We start from the raw sequence: 16,435 nt of genomic DNA on the forward strand, positions 1-16,435 counted from the left end.
GCTCGTCCTGCGCGTGCGCCTGGTTAATGCAGCTCCAGGATGCGGGGGATTAGGCTGGGCTTTGCTCGTAGACGGTGAAGTTGAGAGACGCATGAGGTCATCCTGGAGTCTAGACTGCTAGAGCAGCGGTTCTGAGTGCTCATTAAAATCCCAGATTCCTGCGCCCCAGCGCCCTGGGGAAGACCCAAAAACCTGCTTTCTTAAATCGCCTCCAGATAATACTGCTGTTAAGTGGCGCTCATTGGCTGGACCCACCCTCCGATTTCAAGAAACGTAGGAATTGGGAGCCTAGAGGCGGAGAAATGCTCGACCTTACAGAACGAAGTGGAGAGCGGGTGTGGAACCCGGACTGTGGACTCGCACTCAGCTGCGGGCCCCTCCTGTTGCCTTCCTGCCCACTCGGCTTAATCAGTCCCAGGCAGGCTGGCAGGCAGATCACACATCGCCGGGCTAGTCCCTTTCTCAGGACCAAGGAACCCCACCCAACCAGGCCACATCAGAGCTCCGCGCTCTGCCCCGATCGTGGCCAGCGCTGCCTCCGTCTGCACCGGGGAGAAAGCTGAGCCCACACCCCGAGGGAACAGTGGACGGTTTGGGTGTGGGCACCCCATCCCCGCACACACTCTTGTCTGTATGCAGTCATGAAGGAATGTGTATGCCCTCACAGGCATAACCCAACAAGAATGTGAAATGCTCCCGTGTCTACACGCGTGGTGCATCTGGGGAGTCTGACCATCCATGTGTAGTGGATTCTGGCTGAAGTTTAGGCGTGTTCAGTGACGGACAGTGACCCCAGTCTAGGACAGCTGGATCATATGTGCTGACAGACACTTTCAATGGCCCTGGATGGGGAAATCGATACTCCCTTGAATACCCTCGTGAGAAGCAGCTGGGGAAGCATCGGGGAGAAGAAGAGCTGAGGTCCCTGTCCCCGTGCTCACACTCTTCAGCAAGAGGACACCCCCCACACTCTCCACACTCCCCCCGCCCCACCCCTGCAGCAAAAGCCCTTGTGTGGCTGCAGATGCGGGGCCCTATTTGCTTTCAGAACTCCCCCCCTCTCCCCTGGAGGGAGAGCAGCTAGAAAGTCTTTCTGCCACGTTCCACCCCCGGCAGGGTCCTCGGGACCGTTCTGTGGGTGTTCCCCAGGCCACGCCAACCCTGTCAAGAAGTGTCACTTTCCTCTGATCCTCCCAACCTCTGCACTGTTCTATCTGTCCTGTCCCAGCCCGGCCTCAAAGCCTCAAGGCTGCAACTCTTTCCGAGAAAGCCAGGCACACAGCTGTGAGCCCCATTCCCTAGTGGGGGTGGGAGGGGGAAGGGGGTCCGAGCGCTCCCTCCTGGCTCCAGATGTAAAGAAACAGCTGTGGGTGGCAGGAAGCCCAGCTGGCAGCTCAGCAGGGCTTGGAAAGATGGAGAACACAGAGGGGAGAGACGGACAAATGGCAGGACTATCATGATTCTAGAGACCTGGAGGGGGAGGGAGGGAGCATTTCACCCCACCCCCACCCCGGCCTGGCAACTGGCTGGCAGGCCTTGCCAAAGCCCTTAGCTGCTACCCAGGCCCTGCCCATCCCGATCTTGGCAGGACCTTCTGTAAACTCCGTTTTATGATTCCCAGTTAATCTGAGAAGGAAAACTTGGCTTCCTCTGTCTGACTCCACCCCTGTCCTCAGACATCGCCCTGCATGGGGCTTTTGAAAGTACACGCTGGTGAGAGAAAGGAAGGAAGGTGGGAGAGGGTCCTGCCCCTCTTATTGGGCATCCTCCTGCCCCTCCCTACCTCTAGGCCTTCTGTAAACTCTGTTTTATGATTCCCAGTTAATCTGGGAAGGAAAACTTGGCTTCCTCTGTCTGACTCCACCCCTGTCCTCAGACATCGCCCTGCATGGGGCTTTTGAAAGTACACGCTGGTGAGAGAAAGGAAGGAAGGTGGGAGAGGGTCCTGCCCCTCTTATTGGGCATCCTCCTGCCCCTCCCTACCTCTAGGAAGTAAACCAGGATGCAGGATGCCAGCAGGGTGGCTGGCAGGTAGGGCTGCTCTGGGCACCACCTGCTTGCCTCCTACGCCCCTGTGACAATGTATGACTTGGCTCCAAGCACTGGCCTCAAAAGTGAATTTCCTGAGTGACCGTGGCCTGCTCTGGGTCCCACGGGTCTTTAATGACCCTGCCCACTGCCGGAGAGCGACCCACTGCCGCGGCCCACCACCCACCCACGCACCCCGCCCCTCATCTGAAAGGACACCGGGTATCACAACTGCTTTGTTTTAGGAAAAATAGTTTAATTTGTTTGGTACCTCTTTTCTAGATGAGGTTCCTTCTCCAGGGAACACCCCACCACTGCTCTTCCCACGCCCGCTGGGAGGAGCAGCCCCCCTCTCAGGAGGACCCCCACCCGCTCCAGACAACCCCCCTCCGGGGAGGCCTGCTCTGGGTCTAGGCCTCAGTGGGCCCATCTTGTTTGTGTTTTTATAAAAAAATGGTCCGGACACTGTATATGCCCCTTTTCAGGATGCCACGGGACCAGCCCACAGCACTTTCTTCCCATTAATTAAATAGCCCATTAAATAACCTCCCGGCGCGGACAGGCAGCCGCGGGCCCCATTCCTCCGCTGGGCTCCCACCGCCCCCGGCCTCCATCCTGGCGAGCTGGCCTCCACAGAGCAGCCGGGCATGGCCTCCTCTTGGGCCTGGCCAGTCCCGGGACCCCCCACACACACAGGCGAGGGGGAGTCCAAGCTGGCCATGCTAGCACAGGCACCCCCACAGCTATGGCTGGGGGCTGCTCAGGTAGCAGAGCGGGCAGACCGATGGGTGCAGCTCCTGCCCAAGTCAGAAGTAAGTGAGGTTCTTGACTGCTCCGATTTCCAGCATCCGTTTGATGGCCAGGGCCTCCTGGGAGACGTTGTGGCCTGAGCCCTGCGGAGGCAGCCAAGGAAGCAAACTGAGGGATGATGGTGACATTCCTGGCCCTCCCACAGCCCCGCACTCCAGGAGCTCCCTTCCCCGTGCCGCCTCTGAGAAGCAAGGCAATCTGGTGGCCAAATCCAGGGGACACTGGGCTGGGAGTCCAGTGCCGGTTCTGACTCTGAGGGACCTCGCCACCGGGAGCCACCTCTGGGCCCTGGGCACCAGTCACTCACCCAGGGTCCCAGGCTGGTCTGCCCCTCCCAGCTGGCAGGCGGGGGCCACTTACCGCCATGGACTTGAGCGTAATCTGCTCGTAGTAGTGAATGGTCTGCTTCCTGTTGTGGGCGTCCGGGTAGCCAAAGCCGGCGATGTGCACCATGTCGCAGAGGTGGAGGGCCAGGGTGATGGCCAGCAGGCCTGTGGTGGGCTTCTGAGGAGCAGGGGTGGGGAGGGTGTTAGAGGGGTCTGCCCCTTTGGGCACCGTTAGGGCGGCCTCTGCAACAGAACTGTGCCACCAGCACAGCTGGCAAGTGAGCGAGTGAACAGGGCTTGTGGCGCTGAGGAACTGAATTGTTCATTTCTCTTTTTTAAAAATATATATAATACTAGAGGCCCGATGCACAAAGATTTGTGCAAGAATGGGCCTTCCTTCCCCTGGCTGCCGGTACCGCCTTCGCAGGCCACCTTTCTGCCTTCCCACCCCACCCCCAGCCGCTTGGCACCTGCATATGCAAATTAACCCACCATCTTTGTTGGGTTAATTTGCATACTCACTCTTGATTGGCTGGTGGGCGTCGTGAAGATACAGTCAATTTGCATCTTTCTCTTTTATTAGTGTAGCTAGGCTAATCTCTTTTTTTCCAATATATTTTTATTGATTTCAGAGAGGAAGGGAGAGGGAGAGAGAAATAGAAACATCCATGATGAGAGAGAATCATTGATCGGCTGCCTCCTGCACGCCCTCCTCCCCCCACTGGAGATCAAGCCCACAACCAGGGCATGTGCCCGGACTGGAATCGAACCCGGCACCCTTCTGTCCACAGGCCGAGCCCCTATCCACTGAGCCAAACCAGCCAGGGCTGAATTTTTCATTTCATTTAACTGAAATTGAAATGGCCATATGTGGCTCATAGCTACCATACTGCCTAGTACAGATGGGGAAACCAAGGCTTAAGACTCCTGAAGGAGTGGAAAGAAAGGTTCTGCTCTGGGCCTTGGGGGGTCGCACCTCTTTCGGGAGACCTGGGGCCCCCGTGCTCACGGACCGTGCACCCTCATGAGGTGGGCTCACCCCCTCTGTGAATTGGGGATTCCAGACTTTCCTGTCCACCCTATGGGCTGCTCTAACGACCTCCCGTTCTCCATCCCCAGTTCTTCCACAGAGAGGGACGGCCTGTGCCCGAACCTCACCCATCTCCCTTCCTCACTCGGCCTCCAGACCATGTCAGCCGGCCAGGCCTCGTGCAGCGGGGGTTTCCAGAGTCTTTCTGAGCTCGGCGGTCGGCGGTCGTGTCATCTGCCACTTCCTTCCTGGGCCTCCCGTGACCCCCGACGCTGTAACCACCACTCTTATCTCCTCCTGAGCAGAACTTGGCCAAACCACATTCCCATCGCCTTCTGGCCAGCTCTGCCTGGACAGGGCTCCTGAACGCACCAAGCTCCCTCCCCCCTGTGTCCCCTGGATTAGTTACACCTATGACTGCCCACCCAGTTGTCCAAGCTGGAAACCTAGAACTGTACAGATCTCTCCATTTCACCTGAAAAATGCACGTTGTCGCAGGAGAATTTGAAGACCACTCCCAGGGACCCTCGCCCGTGGGCGTGTGTGGAAACTATGGCTAGGATGAGATATATGACAGTATGGTCTCTGGCAGTGATGGCGAACCTATGACACGCGTGTCAGAGGTGACACGCGAACTCATTTTTTTGGTTGATTTTTCTTTGTTAAATGGCATTTAAATATATGAAATAAATATCAAAAATATAAGTCTTTGTTTTACTATGGTTGCAAAGATCAAAAAATTTCTAGATGTGACACGGCACCAGAGTTAAGTTAGGGTTTTTCAAAATGCTGACACGCCGAGCTCCAAAGGTTCGCCATCACTGGTCTCTGGCTTTAGATGGCACAGTGGACCGTCAGAGCGATAATCCTGGCGGGCTTGACCGCATTTCATGAGCTTGTACATCCAGGTCTAGAGCTGAGCAGGGGCGGGAGTCAGCGATGGGAAGCACAAGAAGAATGATCATGCTGGGGGTGGTCTGAAGACGGAGGGGGGCGCATGGCAAGGAATACGGGCAGCCTCCAAGAGCTGAGGGTGCCCTCCGCTGCCCTGAGTGAGAGCCAGCAAGAGAATGGGACGTTGGTCCTGCAACTACAGGAACTGAATTCCTCCCATGAGAATGAGCTTGGGCCCGGCTGGTGTGGCTCAGTGGTTTTGCATCAACCTATGAACCAGGAGATCAGGGTTCGATTCCTGGTCAAGGCATGTGCCCAGGTTGTAGACTCGATCCCCCAGTGTGGGGTGTACAGGAGGCAGCCGGTCAGTGAGTCTCTCTCATCATTGATGTTTCTATCCCTCTCTCCCTCTCCCTTCCTCTCTGAAATCAATAAAAATATACTTTAAAAAAAGAAAAGAAAAAAGAGCTTGGAAGTAAACCCCCCTCCCTCACCCTCCAGCCTCCAGACAGGAAGGAACTCAGTCCAGCTGCCAACTTGATTCCAGGCTTGTAGGGCTATTCCCCGCTCTCCAAGAGTTCATGTTATGCCGCTTTGCTTTTACAAAAGACCCACCACAGCACCTGGGGTCACTAACCAAGAGACATTCGAAGCGGATTCTCGCTTTAATGAAAAACGGCGAAGGGCAAACCCAGCCTTCAGCATTTGTTTTGCAGCGAGTGGCCCCGCCAAGCTCCTTCCCCCAGAACCACACCCAGCGTCCAGCTGCCAGAGCTTTGAACCGCCTCTGAGCATCTGGGCTCGCTCTAGGTCCACTCTGTGCATCGTGAGCAAGATGTGGCCTCCGGCATCAGCGCAGCCTGAGAGAGCTCGTAAGGGTGCTAAGCTTCGCGTAAAACTGGACCTCGTTAAGTATTTTGATTATCGTGAAAGAAATAAAGACATAGACATCAATGGTAGCACTCTACTCTCGGATGCGGGGGGCGGGGGGCGGGGGGAACCCGCATACCTACCCTAGGCAGAGAACCCAGCCTCCCTGAGCTGGACTTCTGACCTCCGGGACTAGGAGCGGACACGTGGTGCTATTTTAAGCCGCCCAACGGTGGACATTTGTTAGGCAGTGACAGGAAACGAATATCCATCAAGACCTTCCCTTCTGGGCCTCTTCCTACGTATGACAGGAGCTGGTTTGGGTCCTTCCTTTCTCTTGCCTTCACTTCTGCCTCCGTGCCCCCTACGGGGCATAAAACCTCTCCACTCTACTTGCAACAGAACCCAGTGCCAGGGAGTGTTTGATTGTCAAATGACCTACCTCTCCCCAGGTCTCTGCCTGATGGGCCCTCAAGGGCCAATCCAGCACCACCTCCTGGGGGGGTTGGGGGCGGGGGCTGCCCCTTCTCCGAGGTCCTGCAGCACTTGGAACAACTCAGCTAGGGCATTGGCTCCTCCCGTTGCTACCTATGTGTACTCTGCTGGCCCCAGTGTCCTCGGGGTGAGGAGTGCGTCTTATTCCCCACGTGCGGACTTGGGGCCCGGCACTCAGCAAGCACAAAAGCAGGCATTCAACTTTTGAAGCTGAATCACGGTCGATACTCAGTAAATGATAACACCATCCATTCAAAATGTGGCAAATACTCATTGAGCATCCACTGTGTACCAATCTCCGTGCTGGGCCTGCGACAAGATGATCTTTTTAGATCCTGCAATGGCCTTCGGAATTTTACCCCCACCAGACAGATAAGAAAACAGAGGCTCCGAAGGGTTGCCTTGCCCGAGGCCACCCAGTAAGCAGCACAGCCAGTCCCGCCTATGTCTGCTGGTTACCTCTGTCCCCGTGCCCACGCAGCCTCTCGGGGGCTCAGAAGACACGAGTGTGAGACTCGGGGAGCTACAAGCTAAAGCCCACCAGCCGAAGGCCACTAAGGACCCTGAGAGCTACAACCAGCCCTTGCAAAACTGCATCGTGACTGACTGCAAAACTGCATCGTGACTGACTGCAAAACTGCATCGTGACTGACTGCAAAACTGCATCATGACTGACTGCAAAACTGCATCATGACTGACTGCAAAACTGCATCATGACTGACTGCAAAACTTGACTATGATATGCAAAGCGAACTGGAAGCTCCAATTCTGAACTCACTCAGACCTAAGTGTGAGGTCACAGGTAAGATGATGTAACAGCAACTGCACAGGCCTGACTTGCTCTAAAGCAGCGGTTCTCAACCTGTGGGTCGCGACCCCTTTGGGGGTCGAACGACCCTTTCACAGGGGTGGCCTAAGACCATCGGAAAACACATATGTAATCACATATTGTTTTTGTGATTAATCACTATGCTTTAATTACGTTCAATTTGTAACAATGAAAATACATCCTGCATATCAGATATTTACATGACGATTCATGACAGTAGCAACATTACAGTTATGAAGTAGCAACGAAAATAATGTTATGGTTGGGGGTCACCACAACATGAGGAACTGTATTAAAGGGTCGCGGCATTAGGAAGGTTGAGAACCACTGTTCTAAAGAGAAGACTACGACTGTCCCAGCAACGCACCAGTTCGCAGATTCTGGCCAGTGCCTGCCAAAACCATCCTCCAACTCCAGCCCCCGGGCCTGTAAATACCCTCCCACAACTCTCCACCTTGGAGATGCCCCGCGGTTCTCAAGCTTGTGCGCTCCCTGGCTGCAGCGGGCGAGCTAATAAACCCGACTACAGGTGGGCGCCCCAAGGCTGGGTCCCGGCTGCCACAGGTGCTATTCCGATGGGAGTTGTGATCTCTGCTAACACGCTCCCCTCTCCTAACATGCTCCCCTCTCCTTCCCACCCGTGACCCCACCCCCGGGGTGCCCAGCCGCATCCTCACCTGCTTAATCTTGCGTGGCTGCTGCATTGGCAGGCTCAGCAGTTTGTCAGCTGCGATCTCCATGAAGAAGGGGTTGAGAATCCGAATCTGTTTGGGGTTCACGTCCCAGATGAGGGGTGGCTGTTTCCAGAAGCCTTTCCGCACCTGGAGGGGGATGAGGTTGGAAGGAAGAGATGGGGGCGAGCGAAGACCTGTTTGCAAGTCCAGCCCGGTGTCCTCAGCCAAGGGGTGGGGTCCACGTGATGGAGAGACCCCCAGGGTGAGGAGAGGGAGGTGCTGGCCTGCACCACAGACAGGAAGGGAGACCAGCGGGGCAGGGAGAGGAGGGGACACCCCCAGGGGAGGCCAGGAGACCGTGTGTCGAGTACGAGGTCCAGCCATTCCCGCTTCCAAGGATCTCCCATAGGTGGATGGGTTCGAGTTGGGGGTTGTGTAAACACTTGGCAAAACGCCAGGCTGGACAGCTGGGTGTGTGACTGGATGGCAAAGGGACACAGTGGACCTTCTGGAAGTTTCGCCTGGAAGGGCCAGATCTCGACTGTCCTAACCTGCCCCTGCCTGGAGATGACTCCCGACCAGCTCCTGCAGCCTCGAGCTTGGGGGGTCCTTGGCTGCCACCTGGCTCCTACGGGCATGTGGGCTCGGGCTGCCCAGAGGGCCATCAGAAGCTGCGGAGACCGAGTTCCCGCCTCCCCCCACTCCCCAGCTCCAGGACCGCAGAGCAGACGCCGCACAACGGGAGGGCCTGGCTCCGTGTCCCCACCCCTACGCCTCCCCACCTACCCGCTTCTTGTCACTCAGGATGGTCTCGATCCAGTGGAAGTCCATCGCCTTGAAAGCGACCAGGACGAGGAGTGTGTCGGGGTTGTTCTCCACCTTGGGGTTGAAGTGGGCGGACTCCGGGTAGAAGAGGCGCATGGTGGTCTTGGAGCCCACGTCGCCCTCGTAGCCAGCCACGGGGGCGTTGTTTAACCTGGGGTGGGGGGGGTGGGAGGAGGACGCCATCACCCAGGGCCCCGCGGGGCTGTCCACAGCCGCCCCCGAACACGAGAAGGCGGCGAGGGCGCACAGACCTGATGACCATGTCGTACTTGTCGATGGCCTCTCCCAGCGAGCTGTTGCGCAGCCGGTGCCCGTTGCCCACCACCACGCAGCGGCAGCACTTGAGGCTGTGGGGGCAGAGGGGGCTCAGACACAGAAGCAGGCGCTGCTCCCGCCCTGGGTCTGCCTGGCCTGGCCCGGATCCCTTCCCCGGGCCCCCTCGGCCCCAGGCCCCATGGACCAGCCATCTGCAGGGAGTCCTGCCTATGACCCTGTTGACTCTGAGCCCCGGGTTCTATTACCAAAGAGGAAACTGAGCAGAGGATGGAAAAGAGAGGAGGGGAGACGCGAAGACGACTGAGGAGTACCAATAAGAAACCCCATTTCAGAGGCCCCGCGCCTGCTGCCTGGGCCCGCCTGTTGCCATGGCAACAGCCTCCGCCTGCTCCAGGTGCCCAGGCTCAGTTGCTGTGGGGACGATGTCCCTGCCTCCCTGGAGACGGGCAGGCTGGGAAGATGGGTCAAATTGGCCACCGGGGACCAGAGGCAGGAAGGCTCAACGGGAGGTGCTGGGCCTGGCTGTTTCATACGGGGGCCGGGGGGGGGGGGGGGGGGGGGGGGCAGGGACCTCACCTCCACCTTCCCTGAGATGAGCACCCTGCTCACAAAGCAGGGACATGGGAATGTTCGCTGTGGTGATTACTATTTCTGGTTGAACACCAAACGCATGCAGGCATATGAGCTCTGTTTGTGCATCTGAAAGTCACACATTTCTGGAGACTTCTTCATAAAGAATTCTGTATCAGGTGTGTAACGAGGTGAACAATTCTGGGGAAAATTTTGCTTTGATTATGTGGATTTGTTGGCCTTGAGGCACTCGGACCCGAGTAACAGGGGGCAGTCCCCTTACCTCTGGAGGTTTTCCGGAATGGCGTAGCTGGTGATGGCTAGGACCCGGAGGAGCAGGTCTTCTGCAAAAGGAACCGATGGAAGGGGCTGAGGACAGGAGCCAGCCTCGCGAAGGCTGCGTTCTCCCCCCCTCCACCCCTCAGAGCTTTGCCTGCCTGCTCTGCCCCTGCCCCTGGGACTGCGGGTGGCGAACACTAAGAAGCGTGTGGCCGCCCGGCCAGCGGTTCAGTGGTTGAGTGTTGACCTATGAACCAGGAGGTCACGGTTCGATTCCCAGTCAGGGCACATGCCCGGGTTGTGGGCTCCATCCCCAGTAGGGGGCGTGCAGGAGGCAGCCAATCAATGCTTCTCTCTCTCATCATTGATGTTTCTATCTCTCTCTCCCTCTCCCTTCCTGTCTAAAATCAATAGAATCCTATCTAGTAAAAGACAAAAAGGGTAATTGACCGTACCTTCGCTACGCTTCCCATCGGCTAATCAGGGCAATATGCAAATTAACCACCAACAAAGATGGCGGTTAATTTGCATAGGTAGGCTCCAAACGGTGCAGCAAAGCCAAACGGCCCTGAAGCCAGCTGAGCCGCGAGGCCTCACGGCCCCGGGATGGGCGGAGCCGCGAGGCCTGATGGCTGGGGGGAGGGGAGGGGGGTCTGGCTGGAGCCCAGCCAGAGTGAAGGCCTGTGTCCCGGGTGCCAGAGGAAAACTGGTGCCAGCAGCCAAGGGAATCTCTTCATGCAACAGGCCTCTAGTATATATATATGTATGTGTATGTATCATAATAATAAAAGGCCAGAGGCGTCACAACCTAAATGACCAAATGACCAGTCACCATGAAGTGCACAGAGCACCTCTTGGTCCCTCCCCCACGGCCCACAGGCTCCGATCGCAGCAAAGCTGGTGGCCAGCGGGCAGGCGGGTGGGCGGGGCCGCGTGATTTCGCACGCTGGGCCTCTAGTATATATATATAAATTTTTGATTTTTTTTTAAAGAAGAGTGTGGTCGAGGCAAGCCTGCTGTTTTGACAACACCGGGCAGAACTTACCACTCCCCTTGGTCCCGTAGGGCAGCTCGTAGGCAGAGGGTGTCTTCACCCAGAAATAATCCTTTAGCCGCAGGAAGATGGGCTGATCCCGAGAGTAGCTGCACGGAGGTGAGCACAGGGCGGGAATGCGGAAGGGATTAATATTGGCGCCAGAATCGGGGTCAGGCCCCTGGTTGATAGTCCACATGCATGTCCAAGGGCTCTCCGTCATCACGGATTTCCCCTAACCCGTGTCCACCAACACAGTCCCTCCGCCCGGCTCGCAGGGAGGACTCCCCACTTGGAGACACTCAATCCCAGCCCACCCCAGGCCCTGCCCCACCCACTGCACCCTCAAGTACTCACTTGCCAAAGAGCTTAGAGGCCTTCCTCTCTGCCTCACCCTGCAGGCACGGCTCCTCCTTCTCAGGGATTGGAAAATAAAAACTGGGGATGGAAAGAAGAAGAGGCAGGAGCTCCGGTCAGACCAGGGGCCCAGCCTCCACCATCTCCCACGCATATGGTCCCAGGCCCTGGACAGCGGCTTACAGGGTGGGGATCATCTCAACCCAAGTTCCATTTTGAAAACAAACCATTGAGGATGCAGCTCTTCCTTGTCCTGAACACCCTGGCTGAGGGCCTGGGGGAGTCATCCCAGACCCAACCCCCCCAAACCCACCCCCTAAGAATGTCACCCTCCCGGAAGAATTTCATGCTGAGTTTGAGGGAGAGGTCACACTCAGGCCCTGAGCCCTCCTGCCCACTCTGTCCCCTCCCTATGACGCTCCGTCCCGAGCCCTGCTCCTGAGATGAACCGGCCGAAGGCCAGGGAAGCTGGACTCACAGCTCAATGTACCTGTCTTCCCGGGAGATGGAGTACAACACCATGATGACCAGGACCAGTGCCAGCATGGCCAGGAGCTTGCAGCCTGCGGGGCACAGGCACAGAGGGGCTGGAGGCAGAAACAGGCGGGTACCGTCCTAGTCCACCCTCTCACCTGCCCCATTTGGGGCCCCTGCAACCCCCAACGCAAGCCGACCCGAGCCTGGCCCTTGCTTTCCAGCCCGGGGCTTGGACCTGAGCGTTTCCAAAGTCCTTCAAGAAGAAGAGAGGGGTCCCTAGCTCCCTGTCTGTCCCTCCCGACCCCCGGGGTCCCAGGATGCTACCCGAGACTGCTTCTGGGGGTGGGGGCCCGCGTTTCAGGGTCGGCAGCTCTGGGACAACACTCACGGGACTTGCTGATCATGTTTCTCAGCGGGAAGCAGGGTTCTTGGGAAGAGCTGACATCCCGGCTGCCTCGAGCCACCTAGGAAGTAGGAGTCACAGGTGCCTGGTCAGCGCCACTCACACCTGCCAGGTATCGGAGCGGGACACACCCACGGCCGGCCTCCTTCTGCCTCCCCCCTCCCCCCGCCCGCCGCTGGCACAGAGCTGCTTCAGGGCGGCCATCCATGGGGGCCCTGCTCGCCCCGGACACCCCCAGCCCCTGGAGGGCAGCATCAGGGGTTCCAGAAGTCCTGGGCGACAGGAAGGGAAACCAAGTCCAACCCTCAAGGATTAGGGTCCATGCCAAACTGGCTGTCCCCCGCTTCCCTGGTGGGGTTCCCCTCGCCGTCCTCTTCCTCATTTTGATCTTGGGAGGGCCAGCTCCGGGCGGCAAATGGCACCTCCACCCACTTTTTTATAGGAAATTAACAGCTAACTGAACAAGGGTGTGACTCAAAATTTATGTAACTGAACTTGATCTGTTCACCACCTTCCGAGGCCTCCCCTTGGTTCTGGCCACTGGCCGCCTCCCCGTCACCAGTCTCCCACGACTCCCACCAAGCGGCCTGCCCAGGCCAGACAGTGAGGTGAGGGCAGCGCTTCGAGCTGGCCCACGAGGCCTCTCCAGCCCTTCTGGACTCTGATTAAACGCAGACAGTGCCCGAGCCCTCACCCCCGGGCGCGTGGGAAACAGAGAAGACGGGGTGTTTGAACGGGGAGTTTGGGGAGCAGAGGGTCTGTTGGGTCAGAGGAGGAGGTGGGAGACCCGCTCAGGTAAAGGCAAAGGCCAGGCAGTGGAAGGGGGAGCTGCCACCGGCGCATTAACAGAGAGGTTCCTAAACCCCAAAACTCAGCCAGGGCCACGCTTCGGGGTCACCGGGGAGAAACCTTCTGCAGTGTCCACAGCCACACGAAGAGGCGTGGGGTGCCACCAAGCGCCGGATCTTTTTTTTAAAATGTATATATATTTTTAATTTATTGATTTGAGAGAGACATCGATTTGTTGTTCCACTTATTTACGCGTTCATTGGTTGATTCTTACATGGGCTCGAGGCTCAAACCCGCAACCTTGGCGTACCGGGACGATGCTCTAACCAACTGAGCACCCAGCCAGGGCCTGCGCAGTTTCTTCTCTCCACGCCGGGTTCCCCGGTAACCTGGATCCCAGGAATCACCCGGCCACTTCCTACAACCCCAGACTCCAGGGCCCTTCCCTGGGCTGCTCAGTAATGGTTTGGGTTTTCTTTTTTTAAAAAATATATATATTATTATTGATCTCAGAGAGGGAGAGAGAGAGAGAAACATCAATGATGAGAGAGAATCATTGATCAGCACCCCACACGCCCGCAACCCGGGCATGTGCCCTGACCGGGAATCGAACCATGACCTCCTGGTTCATAGGTCGATGCTCCACCACTGAGCCAGGCCGGCCGGGCCCACAGCAGCCGGTTTGAGGGGCCAGGAGTGGGGAACCTGAGTGCCTGCACTCTCCAGAATAAGAGAAAAAATCTCCAACATTTCTCCTCGTCTGGACACGGCCTGGGTTTTCTTACAAATCACAAATCAATGATCCGAACTCTGTCCTATCTGCCCCGCCCCGCCCCGCAGGGGCATTCCGGCTCCATTCGAAGGCCCTGAGCCCTGAAGAATGAGCCTTGAGGAAGGGGGGGGGGGAGTCATGAGGCGACCAGTGTCAGGGGTCCCAGTAGGGTCAGCAGCACCCATCTTCTGACCCCAGTGGGGATGGCACCTGGCCCTGTCCAGTCCAGTTCTAGGTCTGTAATCTGTAACCAGGAGACCCCAGGGAAAGGTGTGATTCTAGTAACTTCCATGCTTGCTTTCCCGAAAGTACACGCCTCCCCTACCTACCCACAGCCACTGCCGCCACCCCCCACGTCACCCTTTATGGCCTTCTCGGCCGTTCTGGCCTGGACGTGGTTCGGTGACTCATTTGTTTGCCGGCTGATTCGCCCACTGGAACGCAAGCTCGGTGAGGGAAGGAGTCAGGTCCACCTGTCCCCACCCAGCCGGCTGCCAGCTCGCTGCCCGCACGGAGCCAGGCCTCGGACCGGAGTGAGTGAGCAGCCTGGTGGGCTCCTTTGGGGGAGTCCCTTCTCCCGCACTGACCCTCGGTTTCTTTGGCTGGGAAGCTGGGAAGTTGGTCTGAGATGCTTGCAGGTCAAAATATACCTGATCAGCAGCGTGGGCCTCCCTAGGAAACTTACTAGAAATTCATCCCCTGAGGCCCCTCCAGACACGTATAATCAGAATCGGCATTTGACTAAGATCCCGATGAGGTTGAGCAGCGCTGGTCCGGCAGGTGGCGAGAGCAGGTTCCTCAAACCTTGGCCTGCCCGTTCTGACTTAGTGGGTGTGGGTGGGCCCGATCCTAACTGGCTCCCAGGGGGTGGGTGCCCTCTGCTAGGCTGCGACCAGGATCCTTCCAGCTCTAGCATCTCCCCATCCTCTCCCCATCTTCCTTTCGTGACCAGGAGTCACCCCTTGCTATCTGTAGCTCACAACACTGATTGCACAAGGCAGCCGATCACCTGAGAAGTAAAAAAAAAAACTGCAGGTGTCCAGGCCCCGCTCCCCAAGATTCCCATTTATTTTTTTGAAATATATTTTTATTGATTTCAGAGAAGAAGGGAGATGGAGAGGGAGCTAGGAACATCAATGAAGAGAGAATCATTGATCAGCTGCCTCCTGCATGCCCACACTGGGGATGGAACCCGAAACCCAGGCATGTGCCCTGACTGGGAATTAAACCATGACCTTCTGGTTCATAGGTCAATGCTCGACCACTTGGGTCACGCCAGCGGGGCCCAAGATTCTCATTTAATTGGTTAGGGGCAGAGCCCAGGCATTGGTAAGTTAAAAAAAAACAAAAAACAAGACAAACATGCAGCCATGGTGGAAACACTACACACAGTGTGTCCGCAGTAACTGAAAGGCAAACACTCAGCCGCCGGCAGGCCGCCCTGGATGGAGGAGACCTGAGCCAGCACAGTGACCAGCACTGACCGGTCCAGAGCAACAAGACCACTAGCCCTGCTTTGAACAAGAAAGTTCTGCACTCGTGTCTCTGTCCCCACCCTGTGCTGGTTGATGCTCAGCAGACTGGCTAGTCTTGGGGCTTCTCTAAGACACCCCCGCTGGGATTTCATGAGCCCACCCCTCCCCTCGCTGGGCCAAGCCAAGACGGTGGCTCAGCAGCCCCCCCACCCACCCCCCAACCTTCCGGCAGGGGAGTCTTGGGCTGGCTGCTACCTCGGGACAACGGGTGGCCTTCTCCCAGCTGCTCCCCACATTACTGACGGAGCCCCTCGGTATCAAAGGGCAGAAGAAAACTCAACGTCGGTACCTGGGCAGGAGAGCAGGCGTCCGGTCCACTCATGTCCAAGGGGCAGCAGGCTCTGGCCGCCAGGGTGCCCAGCGCACCCAACCGCTAGCAGAGTCGACTGGCCGGGAAGGCTGTGTGCTCTCTTGGTGTTCTGCCAGGAACCAGTGGCCTGGGCAGAAGTGAGGCTGCCGAGCACGGCCACGGAACTCGCCGAAGGGCAGACCGGGGGCGCAGGGCTGGGAAACAGGCCCCGCGGATGCAGCGACCAGCGACCGTGACGCACGCTCCGCACTCCAGCTCACACACAGCGCGTACTCGGCAGGCACCCGCTGTACCCAGAAGAACAGGACCGTGTTCCCCCAAGGGGCACAGCAGGATGCCAGGCCCTGCAGAGCCCGGGGCCCATCAAGGGATGTGGCTTCACGTCCCTCAGAAGGCTGTGGGCAGGGGCATGGGGGGCAGAAGCGCAGGCTCCGTGACCTTGATCAATGGCAGGAGCCGGCTGTTGGCTGCCTGCTGCCGCTAGGCTCACGCCCATGCCTGCTCCCTCCTGAGCCCTGTGCCTGGACACCCGGCCCCACTGACTTTCCCATCATTGCTCCTGCTCACGAACCCCCTCTTGCCCTGACCCTTCCAGCTCTCCCTCCTTCTCCAGTGCCTCTGACTTAGACAGGTCCTCAGGCCTCCCTCTACCTAAAACAAACACCCCTCGGGCCTCCGTCTCCACCTCAAGCTGCCCCTGCATCTGTGTCCCGGTCTCCAAGGCCCACACGTCCTTGTCTGTGCTCCATCCTCCTTCCCACTCACCCCTCGCCCCGCCCCAGCCCTGCCTCCCAGCCTCACTTTCACGCTGAGGCTCCAATACTGGCACCAGGGCCCCTCCCTGACCTGAGTC

General features: G+C 57.7%; 1 protein-coding gene across 4 annotated transcripts; it reads right to left on the reverse strand.

The window, feature by feature from the left end:
• Window positions 1–2,263: 2,263 nt before the first annotated feature.
• On the reverse strand, window positions 2,264–15,676 carry ST3GAL4 (ST3 beta-galactoside alpha-2,3-sialyltransferase 4). 4 transcript variants are annotated; one of them, XM_005870880.2, is made up of 11 exons: window positions 15,562–15,676; window positions 12,162–12,237; window positions 11,787–11,859; window positions 11,297–11,377; window positions 10,952–11,049; window positions 9,911–9,971; window positions 9,033–9,128; window positions 8,743–8,932; window positions 7,960–8,103; window positions 3,199–3,342; window positions 2,264–2,921 (listed from the first exon to the last, which is right to left on the reverse strand). In XM_005870880.2, exons 1-11 carry the CDS (start codon window positions 15,592–15,594, stop codon window positions 2,835–2,837), a joined length of 1,083 nt encoding a protein of 360 aa, XP_005870942.1. In that variant the 5' UTR covers window positions 15,595–15,676; the 3' UTR covers window positions 2,264–2,834. The 4 variants fall into 4 exon arrangements, with proteins under 4 accessions (XP_005870942.1, XP_005870943.1, XP_014398895.1 ...); XM_005870881.2 differs by having other exon boundaries at window positions 11,775–11,859; XM_014543409.1 differs by having other exon boundaries at window positions 11,787–11,883.
• Between the last annotated feature and the right edge of the window lie 759 nt (window positions 15,677–16,435).

The sequence above is a fragment of the Myotis brandtii genome, unplaced genomic scaffold (genome assembly GCF_000412655.1).
Source record: "Myotis brandtii unplaced genomic scaffold, ASM41265v1 scaffold325, whole genome shotgun sequence".
NCBI lineage: Eukaryota > Metazoa > Chordata > Mammalia > Chiroptera > Vespertilionidae > Myotis > Myotis brandtii.